We start from the raw sequence: 14506 nt of genomic DNA, 5'->3' as shown, positions 1-14506 counted from the left end.
TCCAAAGTGCTGGAATTACACATTTGAACCACCATGCTAGTGGACTTCTTGTATTTCTCATTTGGATTGCAGAATATTGTTCATGAGCATTGGGCACAGTTAAAAGAAGGCAAGTTTTTGTTTTGTAGTACCTTTAAATGGTGCTTTACTATGTAATCTTTTTGATAGTGGATTGTTTGCAAACTCCTGTGATAATGTTAATGCATTAACATTAGTGTCAGCTATGAAAAACCCTAACTTCCTGACTTCTACTTAAATCAAATAACATTATCTTATAATAAACTCAATGGAGGACTGACATTATAAAGGGCCACTAAATGGCCCTTAAACAGTTCTTAAGTCATTGATTGATAAAGTCTAAGTAAACAAGGCTAATTTTAAAACTTCATTCTAAAACCAGGTTCTTTCTGTGAGCCTGTTGCTAATGTTTTGAATTCTCTTGCTTCACTGCTCCAAGATACCTACTCTCTGATGATAGCCCATTCACTTCCATGAATTAAATAGCAATTCAAAATACAAATTGGGAGAATGGACTCTGGTGTGTTGTGAAGTAAGCAGAATGAGGAGAATTAAGAGTGATATGAAAGAGGGCCAGTGCGGTGGCTCACACTTGCAATGTAGCACTTTGGGAGGCCAAAGCGGGAGATCACAAAGTCAGGAGTTTGAGACCAGCCTGACCAACATGGTGAAACCCCCATCTCTACTACAAATACAAAAATTAGCCAGACATGGTGGGCACCTGTAATCCCAACTTACTCAGGAGGCTGAGGCAGGAGAATCGCTTGAACCCAGGAGGCAGAGGTTGCAGTGACCCGAGACTGTGCCATTGCACTCCAGCCTGAGTGACAGAGCAAGACTCTGTCTCAAAAAAAGAAAAAAAGTGTGATATGAAAATAATTCGTACTATAAGAGAGGAGCTTTTTCTTGAAGACAGAGAAGGAATGCAGGGAATGTACCACTGACAACAGGGTATTTTGAACTATTTTAAGAGGCCAGCTTGAAAACACTTTGATTCCAAAAAAACTCTAATTTAGATACTCACCCATCTACGTAACACATACCTATTAAGTACCTATGGAGTGAAGTACTTTGTGCTATTGGAGATATAAAGATGAAGATTGTGCATACAGCCCCTAAGCATTTCAAAATTGACTGGTGACACAATGTTTCTAATTAATTTTAGGTTAGTGGCACAAGGTGAACTAGATTGCTAAGGTATGTGTGTATGTATAAAATAGCTGCTTAATGGTTTTGACCTAAGTCTTGCAAGACAGTGAAAAATGTAGTAAGACCTTTCCATTCTTACTATTCTAGTGCTGCTAACTGAACCACTCTGCATTTCTACCAACATTCTGGTCTATCTAGAGTCAACTAATATTAATGGCTTTAAAAGCGTTTCTTACTTCACTTTCAGGATGAGAAAATGGATTCAGTTTAGGTTTCACATGGTATGCCTAAGGATCGAACTAGTGGCAAAACTGGAGCAGAAACCATTGTCCTGAAAACAAACTAAGCATTATGCCTTCTTTCCCCACCAGCTCTGTTAAGTTTTTGTAACCTTTGAGGTTCAGCTGAATCATTGTTTCCATGAAGTCTTTCCTTACCCTCCTCAAGGAGATAAACTCCCCCGACCAGAGTGTTTTGTTCATTTCACAGAAACTTTATTTAATTAATTTATTTATTTATGAATGAGATGGAGTCTCACTCTGTAGCCCAGGCTGGATGCAGTGGCACGATCTCGGCTCACTGCAATCTCCAAATCCCAGGTCCTGGTTCAAGCAATTCTCTTACCTCAGCCTCCTAAGTAGCTGGGATTATAGGCATGAGCCACCATGCCTAGCTAATTTTTGTATTTTTGAGTTGAGACAGGGTTTCACCATGTTGGCCACTCTGGCCTTGAACTCCTGACCTCCTGATCTGCCCACTTTGGCCTCCCAAAGTGCTGGGATTACAGGCATGAGCCACTGTGCCCAGCCAGAAACTTAATTTTTTTTTAAGACAGTTACCCAGCTTGAGTGCAGTGGTAAAATCATAGCTCATTGCAACCTTGAACTCCTGGGCTAAAGTAATCCTCCCGCCTCAGCCTTTTGAGTAGCTAAGGCTATAGGTGTGCCACCACATCAGGCTTTAAAGAATTCTTTCAACAGTACTTTCTTCCCCAATTATTCTATTGGAGAATCTCAAGCCCCAGATCGAGGAATAGATGAGCTGTTTCTGCATGTGAGGACAAAATGTAAAATATGATGGCTACTGCATTTCACTTTTTCATAAAATATGTTTTTGATATTATACAAATTGTTGTGTAGTCATTTTCTTCTGAAGTTGCAATTCTCCTCAAGTTCTTTATTACACAATCCAAGGAATACTTTCCTGTTTTTAACCTTTTTAATATTCCCTTTTTTTCATATATCCAGTTATTTGCCGAATGTTTAATGAGAATATACTATGTTTCAGACAGTGCATGAGATGCTAAATTCCTGTATACTTTAAGGAATGTGGATGGCCCTCAGGCCTGGGCCACAGGGGAGGAAGGCAGGCAGGTGAAAGATAATCCTGGATGTGGTTTTAAAAAAACATTTCTACTATGCCCTTTATTTTTTATTCTACGTCTTAGATGATTTTTGTCAAATGGACAAAACTAATGAGTCCTATTATCAGATGACAGAAATCAGCAGCAAAGAAAGTCCAGCAATCATATAACCACAACAAAGTGTTATAAATGCTATGCTAGAGGAACCAAGGGCACTTAATCTGGTCTGGAGGATTAAAACCTAATCTGGCTGGGCACAGTGGTTCACGCCTATAATCCCAGCACTTTGGGAGGTCAAGGCAGGAAGATCTTTTGAAGTCAAGAGTTCAAGACCAGCCTGGGCAACAAAGAGACTTGTCTCTACAAAAAATTACAATTAGCTGGGCGCAGTGGCATGTACTTGTAGTCCCAGCTACGCAGGAAGCTAGGCAGGAGGATTGCTTGAGCTCAGGAGTTCAAGGCTGCAGTGAGCTGTGAGGTGCCACTACACTCCAACCTGGGTGACAGAGCTGAGACCCTATCTCAAAACAAGGGAACAAACAAACAAAACCCTAATCTGGTTCAGCTGAAGTGAAGTTAAAGTGCAATCTGCAGAGTGAGATGTAAAGAAGACTAATTCAAAAAGGGGAACAGGAAGGAATGGAGGCAAGAAAAAAATCCATACTTTAAGGAATGTGGATGGCCCTCAGGCCTGGGCCACAATGCGGGAAGGCAGGCAGGTGAAAGGTAATCCTGGATGTGGTTTTAGAAAAACATTTCTACTATGCCTTTTATTTTTCATTCTATGTCTTAAATGATTTGTGTCATTGCCTCATTGTAAATACCTTGAGTAAAAATAAAAGAAAATCTATACTTTGGGTGAAAATAGTAAACCTTACCCACAGGTAAATTATATGCAAGACTTGTTATTTTTGTAAAGCAATATCTTGACTCCTGATTAACATCATAAAATAGATAAAGTTTAACAATAGACCAATCGGTAATTGTATCTTCCTTTAATTTGAAACCAGTCAGCTCTAAATTATTCATCCTACCTGAAGAACAGATAAATATATGTGTATATAACCTAAAATGATCAATAACCCAGATCATTTTGATTTCACTTTAGAATCTGCTTTTTAATTTAAACATTGGTATACCAAATTTAGAATTCACTTAAAGCTACACCACAGAAAAGGAGCAACAGTTCCAAATCTTGTAACCCATCCCATATTGAACTGAAAGCATGTTTTAGGCCAGTATCAAGACTTAGTGTGGCCAGGTGCGGTGGCTCATACCCGTAATCCCAACACTTTGGAGGCCCAGGCGGGTGGATCACTGGAGTCCAGGAGTTTCCAGCCCAGGCGATGTGGTGAAACCGCATCTCTACAAAAACGACAAAAATTAGCCTGGTGTGGGGGTGCATGCCTGTAGTCCCAGCTACTCTTGAGTCTGAGGTGGGAGGATCCTTGGAGCCCAGGAAGTGGAGGCTGCAGTAAGCAGTGATGGTACTACTGCACTCCAGCCTGGGCAATGAAGACCCCAGACTTCCTTAAAAAAAAAGGCTCAGTGGAGGGTAGTTTGTATCTTTACATGTTTCCATAGTTTGTCTTTTTAAAAAACAAGCCATGAGTAGCTTTACTATTTTTTGTGTAATAAAATATTTCTATTTGGAAAACCAAAGAGTACAAGTAACCTCTTTCCCATCTTCTTAGAAAAGGTTCAGGATGAATTGAGTTTATAGCGTGTGTCTGAGACACAAAGTACAGTAAAACAAACAAAACCAGACAGTAGGTTGGGCGAGGTGGCTCATGCCTGTAATCCCAGGACTTTGGGAGGCTAAGGCAGGTGCATCACTTGAAGCCAGAAGTTCAAGACTAGCCTGGGCAACGTGGCAAAACCCTATCTCTACCAAAAATACAAAAAGTTAGCCGGGCATTGTGGCTCCCACCTATAATCCTAGCTACTAGAGAGGCTGAGGCTGCAGTGAGCTGAGATCATGCCACTGCACTCCAGCCTGGACAACAGAGCAAGAATCTGTCTCAAAAACAAAGCAAAAAGATAGACAGTAACAAAACATTAACAGAGCAGTGTAGTATATGTGCTGTCATTCAGGTTTATATAAATCACTTGAATAGTCATTCTCTAAAATATTTTGTGGAAAATACTAAAATGAACAGCAATTTCAACAACCAATAGAGGATAAAACAGAGATGTTATAGAAGTAAAAAAACTTTTTTCAGACCTTACTGAGATGAGAAATATTTGATACAGATCATTTATTACATTAAAGATTTATTTTCTAACTATAAAGGCATGAAGATTCAGTGCTTTTACAATACATACTATAAGATAGCAAGCATGTTAACAGTATCTTCACCTGAAATACTTAATATGCTGAAAATATTATGTGAAGATTAAGGCAGAATCTTACTTAGAAAATCAACTCACCAGTCCGGACACTTTTTTTTTTTTTTTTTTAACCTACTCAATAGTTTATAGAGATGACAGAAATAACTTGATATTATCAATTACTTTTAGCTGTGCACTGTTTTCAAATAAAACTAGGATACACTGACGGATTTACAAGTTAATGGATTTATAACTTTTTTTTTTTTGAGATGGAGTCTCGTTCTGTTGCCAGGCAGGCTGAAGTGCAGTGGCAAGATCTCAGCTCACTGCAACCTCCAACTCCCTGGTTCAAGTGATTCTCCTGCCACAGCCTCCCAAGTAGCTAGGACTACAGGCATGAGCCACCATGCCCAGCCAATTTTTATATTTTTAGTAGAAATGGGGTTTCACCATGTTGGCCAGGATAATGTTGATCTCCTGACCTTGTGATTTGCCCACCTTGGCCTCCCAAAGGGTTGGGATTATAGGCATGAGCCACTCTATCTGGCGATTTATAACTCTGTACGTGGAAAGGACTAAAAGAGTTATATCTTAAAACAGAAACTCTTAAATTTTATATTCTGCAATTGTCAGCTAAGGATGTATAATTCATCAAATACTGACTGAAAATAATGGGTGGGCCCTATCCATTTGTAACTTTGTTTAGGTTGTGTGAGGAATCTGTAACATGATGATTTTGGCTATATGATACCTGTTTTCAATTCTTAAAAACAAACAAAAAACCCAAACATTCTGATTTTCTTGTTTAAAAAGTTGTTTTCATTTTAATGATCTGAGTTAGTAACAAACAAATGTACAAAATTGTCTTTCACATTTCCATACATTGTGTTATGGACCAAATGAAACGCTGGACTACAAATGTAGGTTTCTTTATAGCCTTAACTTCAATTATTGTCACTTATAAATAAAGGTGATTTGCTAACACATGCACTTGTGAACATAGATGCCAAAACTTGTACACGTAAGTTAATGCACAACCAAGAGTATACACTGTTCATTTGTGCAGTTATGCGTCAAATGCAACTGACACGGAAGCAGTTATCCTGGGATATTTCACTCTATATGAAAATCATCTTGGAGAAATTGATTGAAATACAGTTTAAAACAAAAATTGTATTCTATAAATACAATACAAGTTGCAACTTGCACATCTGAAGCAACATTTGAGAAAGCTGCTTCAATAACCCTGCTGTTATATTGGTTTTATAGGTGTATCTCCAAAGTCATGGGTTGGGATATAGCTGCTTTAAAGAAAATAAATATGTATATTAAAAGGAAAATTACACTTTAAAAACATGAGGAAAGCTTTGAAAACAATCTTAATCCATGAGTCCATCTATATATTTTCAAGTTTTAGAAACAGAAATTAAAATTTTCAAAGTAATCTGAAAATTTTATAAGCCATTTTAAAATAAGATTTTGTTCCCCCCATCTTACCAATGTTTCCTGTTTGATAGTGTGATACAGAAATGGGCAGTTTCTGGTGTCAACTTACTGTGCTAATTCATAAATCATTTTACATTTATGACTTCAGCAGCCACTCATCTGAACTAGTAATAAACACCAACACAAACTGATTTTTTATATTAAATTATTTTTAGATCTCTAAAGGTAGGAAAATCCAATCTTTCTTAAAAATACTTTCCTGGCTTGTGGCAACATGTGCTTTACCTCTTCAACTCTACCTAAAACCTAAAGTTATTTCTCTATTATAAATTTCAAACTCCCTGGCAAGGAATGTAAATGCTAACCAGCTAGGTATTTATAGTCATGCGTTGCAGAACAACTTTTTAGTCAAAGACCACATATTTGACAGTGGTCCCATATGATTATAATACCATATTCTTACTGTCCCTTTTCTATGTCTAAATACACAAATACCATTGTGTTACAACTGCCTACAGTATTCAGCACAGTAACATGCTGTACAGGTTTACTATATAGCCTGGGTATGTTGTAGGCTATACCATCTAGGTTTGTACATTATCATGTTTGCACAACAGAATTGCCTAACAATGCATTTCTCAGAATGTATCCCTGTTGTTAAGCAACGCATGACTGTGTTAAATTCATACAAAGTGATAACTCATGAATGGTTGTCATAATAACATTTCCATTTATCTCTAAGGCCTGAGGTTGATGTCTTTCCCTATGCTCTATGGATCAAATGAGAGAACATGATGCAGCTAAACAATAGGGTCTCTTTGAGGCAGTACCATAGACTTGGCCTCCCATATTATAAAAACCTTTGTTGTACTAAAGTGAATACAACTGTAAGCAGTTTGAGGGCAACCGCAGTGCAAAAGGAAATAGGTTATTTTCTATGGGAAATGTAAGATTAACCTTAAAGAGATATCTTTGTTTGCCGAGAGGCATATCATGAAGAAAATGTGGCTAGTGAATTCAAACATTCACTCCAAGAGCTACCTAAATGTAAGGTGGCTTTTAAAAATACTTAAATTATCAATGACTCAGGAACGTAAGCTGGAAGAGTAATATAAAGATATATATTTACAATGCTACATTGGGAGATGTAGTTCCCTACTCTGCACTTTGGAAATGAAAGACATCAATTCTATCCAGAGTCACTACTATCAGAAAGAAATACAGCTGCTTCCTACTCTTCTTCACTTGGAAAATTCATTTTATGATGCTCCCACTGTTGACACTCTGCGTCTCTCATATGTGTTAGGCAAAATGAATCTAATAGGTTACTTTTGTTTTCAAAATAAACCACCCAAACAGGTTTTTAAAAACTTTCAAAAATAGAACATTTAACCCTTGAGAGAAACTTCCATTACTGAGTACCTAGTCTAATGGCAAGTACAGTATTAAGGATTATTGCTTTTAATAAGATAACCATCAGAAATAAATATGTAAGCTTAACTCAAATCCTCATTTTTCACCCAACACTACAATGTTTATTCTCAAATCAAGTCACATTATTTTCAATTCTTTGCCAGTTTACTGAGGTTTTAAGTATAAAAAGTTGGCCTGTTAATTCAAAATCAAGACAATAGCAATAGCCATGTGTCTTATTTGGGCATTGAGCAGTAACACTGCTTTCTTGATAGGATTTAAGGCACTAAATGGTGGTAAAATAAACAAAAGGATGATGATTAAATTCTTTAGAATCCTAAAAAAGGAGATAGTTTAGAATGACACTAGTAAATCTTTTTCTCAAACAAATAAGGCATCCTGTTGGCAAACGCAAATAAAACACAAGGTCATGTTGAACCTAATACATTCACTGTCTCAGCTAAACTACTTGAAATGCTACCTATCAAACCTAAGAAAGCTACAATAGTGTGTATAAAGGTTGGAAAGGCACCAAAAGGAGAGCTCTACAACTTCCAGTTCTAAGAGTTAAGAACGCTGTGTTTAACACTGCAAATAGTCGAATTATCAGTTTTATTCTTCAAAATGTAAATGTAGTTAGATTTTTACCTCAGCAGTTAATCAAGTGCTAGTTAATAAGAAGTTTATTTTATGAATTAGAAAATTACTGCAATGTTAAACACAGCACTGTTTATAAAGCTAAACTAATCTAGCACTGAATGCATATTCTGGATAACACTGAAGCAAATCTGTATGAACAAAAATGGTTACCTCAAGATAGAATTCACAATAGAAATTCAACATATAACTAAAGATTTACTGAAAGTAAAAAAAGGTGTTGTAGAGATATATCCAACATAATTATAACCACAGCATTTTCCTTGTGAAAAATACAACTATTAGTGAAATAAAATGTACAATTGAAAATTTCCAAAGGAAAAAACAGAGTATAAATGAAAATACTTTTCTTTGCAATAGGGAAAATAGTATGTCATTGTTTTTTTTATCACAATATAATTTGACACAAAAAGCAGTCAGAGAATTGCACCAATTCCACATCCAGTTTCCTGAACATGTTAAGAGTAAAAGAAGTCTGTAAAGCAGAATAGTTTCCAAATTTTATATTTTAAATTGATGATATTCTTATACAGGATGTCGCATCACAGCAGACCTGTTTACATAATGTACAGTATTTCTGGTTTTGTGGCCAGATGTGAGTGGAGACATACGCTTTTTGCCACTTCTCTGTCATTCTGGTATTTAGCCAGAGTCAGAAAAAAAAAACTAATACTCGTTACTTTAAGTGTTATTTCTCTAGCAATAAAGAAAAATTATACTTAGTGCATGCTTCATCATTTGTCAAAAAATGTTTCTTAAAATAAAACTCAAGTTACCCAATGGTTTACAAAATAGAAAAATCATTCATTAGGTAAAAATGTGGTGGGACTTAAGTCCATTTCCAGAGGACTGACTTCCTTCCTAAAGGCAGCACCACTGTCCTTCAGCAGAGGTGGTGATGACAGTTCCATGATGGAAGTGGCCAGCCTGCAGAAGACCACTACTTGACAGCTGATTATCTTTGACCACCCCACATCTGCGATTTCATTAGTGCTATAAAAAAGATGGGACTTTTGTGGAAAAGTTAGGAACACTTCTGCTGTACATGATTTAGAAGTTCTCCAAATTTTTCAAAGAGGTCCTCTACCCATTTTACATTTTTCATACAAAGCTGAACAATTTCCTCCTGTCCTAAATCTTCATTTTTTTTCTGCACCGAAGAAATCTAAAACAAAGAAAATTGCCACATTAGCTTGTACTTATCACTTCATACTTAAGTTCACCTGCAAGTACTGATATTTTATTTTTTCTTAATCCCATCCATGGAGAATGATGATTTCACATAAATTTGGGTGAGATCTAATACTTTCATCTTTGGCTCCAAGGGGGCAGAAAGGAAGGCTAGAAAAAGTACTTCAAACTTTCTCTATTTCTTCCAATTATGTTAGAAGCCAAATGACAAATTTTAGAGCCGATTCTACATTTTAGAGCATTGCAAAAACAGTCACCCTATTTTGCATCACCATCTTTGCTCTCTCCTTTGCTATACAAACGTTAGATTTATGAGCATCTTTCCATACCAGAATACTGTCAAACACATTAGATAAAGCCTTGGGCCAACTTAACCCTTTTTAATTAAAAGAAGTGACAGTGCTGGTCAAATAAGGTAGTATTGTCTACAACCTTTAACCTGTCTGTGGAAATTAATGCTTATATCCCATCCATGCGGTGATAATATTGTCATGTATAATCTCTGAACAATGTAAAAGCTACAATTAAATTTTAACTTTTAGTTTTTCATGCCAAGGCAGAAAACCCCATTTCCCTGCAACTAAGTGGGATAAGGCCATTCTAAATAATAAATAAGGCAGTGAGATATCAAAGCAGTGACTGAAGTGAATTAAAGCAACATCATTATACACTGTGAGAGAACAAAATGCAATAACACATCATTTATTATGGCGATGTAAAGCAAGCACCAGCAGCTTCAAAACATTACCAACTATAGTTCCTACAAGAGGTGGTGAGGCTCACATAAATCTGAGCACAAAACATAGCAGAGACTCAGAATGACAAATCATCGAGTCATTATTTACAGAATACATAGGCAAAATATATACACACATGTATTTCACAATTCTCTTTAAAACATTCAAAAATACTATAGCTAGAATCTCCTTAATATTCTGAAAAACATACATTTCTTTTTTAAATAAATGAGAAGAAATTACCTCATCCTTACATATCAGATAAACATGATATTTATAATGATGGAGTGAATGATATAAAGAATACAACTGTATTTTCTCTGGATCAACAGCAAACTCCTATAAAAAGAAAAAAGTTTATAGATAGATTTCATGGAGTATCTGAGTAAGAACACTTTGAGGAAAATAAAGTCTCAATGGCAATGTTAAAAATGACTAATATGCGTAGGTATTAACTTGTATTAATATGGAGAGACTCAAAATAAGAACTTAGATTATATTTTAAAATATTATTTATCCTGAATATAAATATGTATTATTGAAACTTAAGCATCACAGGAAAATTTAAACAATAAACATATGAGATGATTTATAAAATAAAAGCTCCTTATAATCTGCTTCAGAGCTAAACAAGGTTAATGGCATGTTATATATTTTTTAATGTTTGCCACCTAGGTCTAACATGTACGTTAATGACACTACTTTTGTAATGAGAAGGGAATCATACTATACATATTGTCCAGCAACTTTTCTTCTTTCTTCCAACTTGTTTTTGACCTAAGAATAGGCTATTTTTTCATTTAGTACATATAGCTGTCCCTCCCCATCCTCCCCAAATATAAACTATATGAGGGTAGGGACTTTTAACCAGTTTCCACTGTTGTATCTGTAGTACAGCAGTATTTGGCATACTGTTGGCACTCGAATTTTTTTTTCAAAGAATGAACAAATCTATCTCTTTATAAAAAGCACATAGTATGACATTAGGTGGCTCTTTATTTAACCAACACCACGCTGGTGGCTATTTAACAAACAGCAATAATTGGATTGCTCTTATAAACAATTCAACAATGAGCAAAGACATGTATTTTTATGCATTTGTGAATCTGTTTCTATGGAATATATATATACATATATTTTTAGACAGTGTCTCATTCTGTCATCTGGATTGGACTGCAGGGGCACAATTTTTTTTTTTTTTGTGACAGTATCTCATTCTGTCACCCAGGCTGAAGTGCAGGGGTGCAATCACGGCTCACTGCAGTCTCCATTTCCTGGGCTCAAGTGATCCTCCCACTCAGCTTCACAAGTAGCTAGGACTACAGGTACACGGCAGCATGTCTGGCTAATTTTTTTTTCTCCCCTCAGGGTAGACACGGGGCCTTGCTTTGTCGCCAAGGCTGGTTTTGAACACCTGGGCTCAAGTGATCCTCCAGTCTCAGCTTCTCAAAGTGCTGAAAGCCACTGTGCTCAGCCCTGAATACATTTTTGCTGTGAAGCTGGTATGCTGACAAACTGTTTTCTGAAAAGGTTATAACAATTTATACTATGTTTGAAAATGAGCAAATTCCAATTTTAATGACTTTGCAGATATGAAATAAACATTTCATCTTTTTACGAAATGTGTTGTACACACTTATCTATGTGCCTGCATATCCAATTACAAATATACTTGTATTGCAGGTATTAGATATGTTAATGGGTTTGAATTAGCCATTTCACAATGTATACATATTTCAAAACATTTTGTACATAATAAATATACACAATTTAAAAAATAAAAAAAACTACATGAGATCCGATGGGTTAAAAAAATAAAAATACCTACAAATATATAAACACAAGCATGAGATGATTTCTTCCATATTAGTTAATTTAATAAATTTGTGAGCACATATTATATGCCTGATGCTATGCTACAGAAAAAAAATAAGTAACACTGCATCCCTGTTCCTCAGGCCAGAGCTGCTTATTCTTACCTGAAAAACCTTCACGCTTAATGACAACATAATAAAATATTTGCTTGTTTCAATGTTTTACATTGCAAATTGTATTAACAATTAGAAAAGGTATAGTTACATTAATAATTACACTTACTTGTGAAGATTTAATGGTTGTTTTAGAAGTCCTTAGAGTTTTCTTGTTATAAGCTTTGCCATTCATTTTGATTTTAGAAATAGAAGTTCCTCCACTCTTTGCTTTAGAATCTCGAGTAATTATTGTTAGTTCAGGAAAACTTTCCAAAGCATTCTGTAAAACAATGAAGCAAAATAACCGACACCAAAAGAAAACTAACCTAAACTACTTCCAGCTATCTAAAATTTAGATGTGTGTGTGTGGACAAACACCTGTTTGCAGAGGGGTGTGTGTGTACTGATGGGATGTGGTAAATATTTATATACACATACACATATATATATATACACAGGGGAGTTAAACATGGTCACAAGTTCTTTGCAGCTCTTCCTATTGGATATGGAATATATTTCCCCATCCCTTGAAAGTGAGCCAACTCTATGACCTGCTTATTTAAGCAACACCACACCACACTAGGAACCCTGAACAGGGCAGAGAGTTCTTTCTAGTAATGTGTCTCTGGCTTCAAGGAAGGACAAAGAGAAACATGTATGTTTCACCAAAGCCCTCTGAAATGTGGCTGGGCCTTGCTATAAAGAAATCATCTGCCTCTGGTGAAAATGAGGACAGAAGAGAAGTGGCACTGTAGTGCTTCTCTGGCTTCACAACTTCTCTTGCTTATTTTGACTGCCTGACAAGTACTTGTAAGATAAGATCCTAAAACAGAGCATGATGGGTTTTTGACAGTGGTCCTGTGGCAAAACCAATTCCACTCCATCCTTTAAAAGTCATTGGTGGCCAGACATAGTGGCTCGTATCTTTAATCCCAGCACTCTGGAAGGCCAAGGGTAAACTGCTTGAGGCCAGGAGTTCAAGACCAGCCTGGCCAACATGGCAAAACCTCATCTCTATTAAAAATACAAAAATTAGTTGGGTGTGGTGGTACATACCTGTAATCCCAACTATTCAGGAGGCTGAGGTAAGAGAATCGCTTGAACCCAGGAGGCAGAGGTTGCACTGAGCCAATATCACACCACTGCACTCCAGCCTGGGTGACAGAGTAAGACTCTGTCTCAAAAAATAAATAAATAAATAAAAGCCATGGGCATATCTATGGCCTAACCTACTTGGCAAATCATCCTGCCTGACTGAAAAGCTACAAACAATAACTGAATGGTACTTTACTTCCTAAAGCTACATTTAACTAGTTTGATTATGACTTTATAAAAATTACATTGAGCTCCTAATCATTTATTATTTTGACACTAAAAATGTTGAAGTCCTCCTATTATATTTACGATTCAGATTACAGTCCTCATTCGATAAGCTCAACTGTTTTATAAACAGTCACAACCTTTAAAGCCACTCTTCTCCAAACTCATCTATTGTTTCCGAGTACCTGGTATGGGGGCCCTGAAAATGGTACCTTTTTAAAAACAGGCAACCAAAATTCTTCTTAGTATAAGTGTAGGAGGGAACTAAATTTTATTTGATAGAAACAATAACACTTTTGGCGTTTTCTACCAGAGGGAGCTACCATGACATTCTAGCTTCATTCCTTTCTCAGATTATTTGTGCCCTTATCATATACTCTGGTGTTTTCCATTTAAAACATGCACAGACTTGACGTTTTTGGATCCAGAATTACTATTTGCAACAAATAGAAGACTAAAGGTTCTAAATTTGGAAACAACACACGTTAAGTCAGTGGAGATGAAATAAGAAAATCAAAATCTTTCCAATGACCACAGATGCCTAAGATGATCTGAAGTACACCAATTTCAGAAAAAGGCAGAACACATCATTACCTTGAAAAGGCTTCAGGACTCCTAACATCACCAAGATAAAGCACACTATTTATAAAGAACAGAAAATCTTTCTTAATCTAGTATTTGTCATGTTTTACTTCAAATCATTCTTTTAATATTATATAATCTGACTTTGAAATGCAAATTGCTAAGGCTGCGCATGGTGGTTCACACCTGTAATCCCAGCACTTTGGGAGGCAGAGGCAGGCAGATCACTTGAAGTCAGGAGTCCAATACCAGCCTGGCCAACATGGTGAAACCCCGTCTCTATTAAATTACAAAAATTAGCCAGGTGTGGTGGCGGGCACCTGTAATCC

General features: G+C 36.3%; 1 protein-coding gene across 5 annotated transcripts in view; it reads right to left on the bottom strand.

Moving 5' to 3' along the window:
• Positions 1-5657: 5657 nt before the first annotated feature.
• The window catches only part of QSER1 (glutamine and serine rich 1), an 89895-nt gene continuing 81046 nt past the window's right edge, over positions 5658-14506 (bottom strand). For 2 of the 5 annotated variants that reach the window (XM_035262307.3, XM_054240737.2), the window contains 3 exons: positions 12403-12555; positions 10549-10644; positions 5658-9542 (listed from right to left, as the gene is read on the bottom strand). In XM_035262307.3, coding sequence (XP_035118198.3) covers positions 9402-9542; positions 10549-10644; positions 12403-12555 — 390 coding nt within the window. In that variant the 3' untranslated portion in view covers positions 5658-9401. Of the gene's footprint in view, positions 9543-9579; positions 10645-12402; positions 12556-14506 lie in introns of those variants that run through there. The other 3 variants (XM_035262306.3, XM_035262308.3, XM_035262309.3) reach the window with 2 other exon arrangements.

The sequence above is a fragment of the Callithrix jacchus genome, chromosome 10, assembly GCF_049354715.1.
Source record: "Callithrix jacchus isolate 240 chromosome 10, calJac240_pri, whole genome shotgun sequence".
NCBI lineage: Eukaryota > Metazoa > Chordata > Mammalia > Primates > Cebidae > Callithrix > Callithrix jacchus.
The sequence above is the reverse complement of the archived record's forward strand: the minus strand, read 5'-3'. Positions and strand labels throughout refer to the sequence as shown.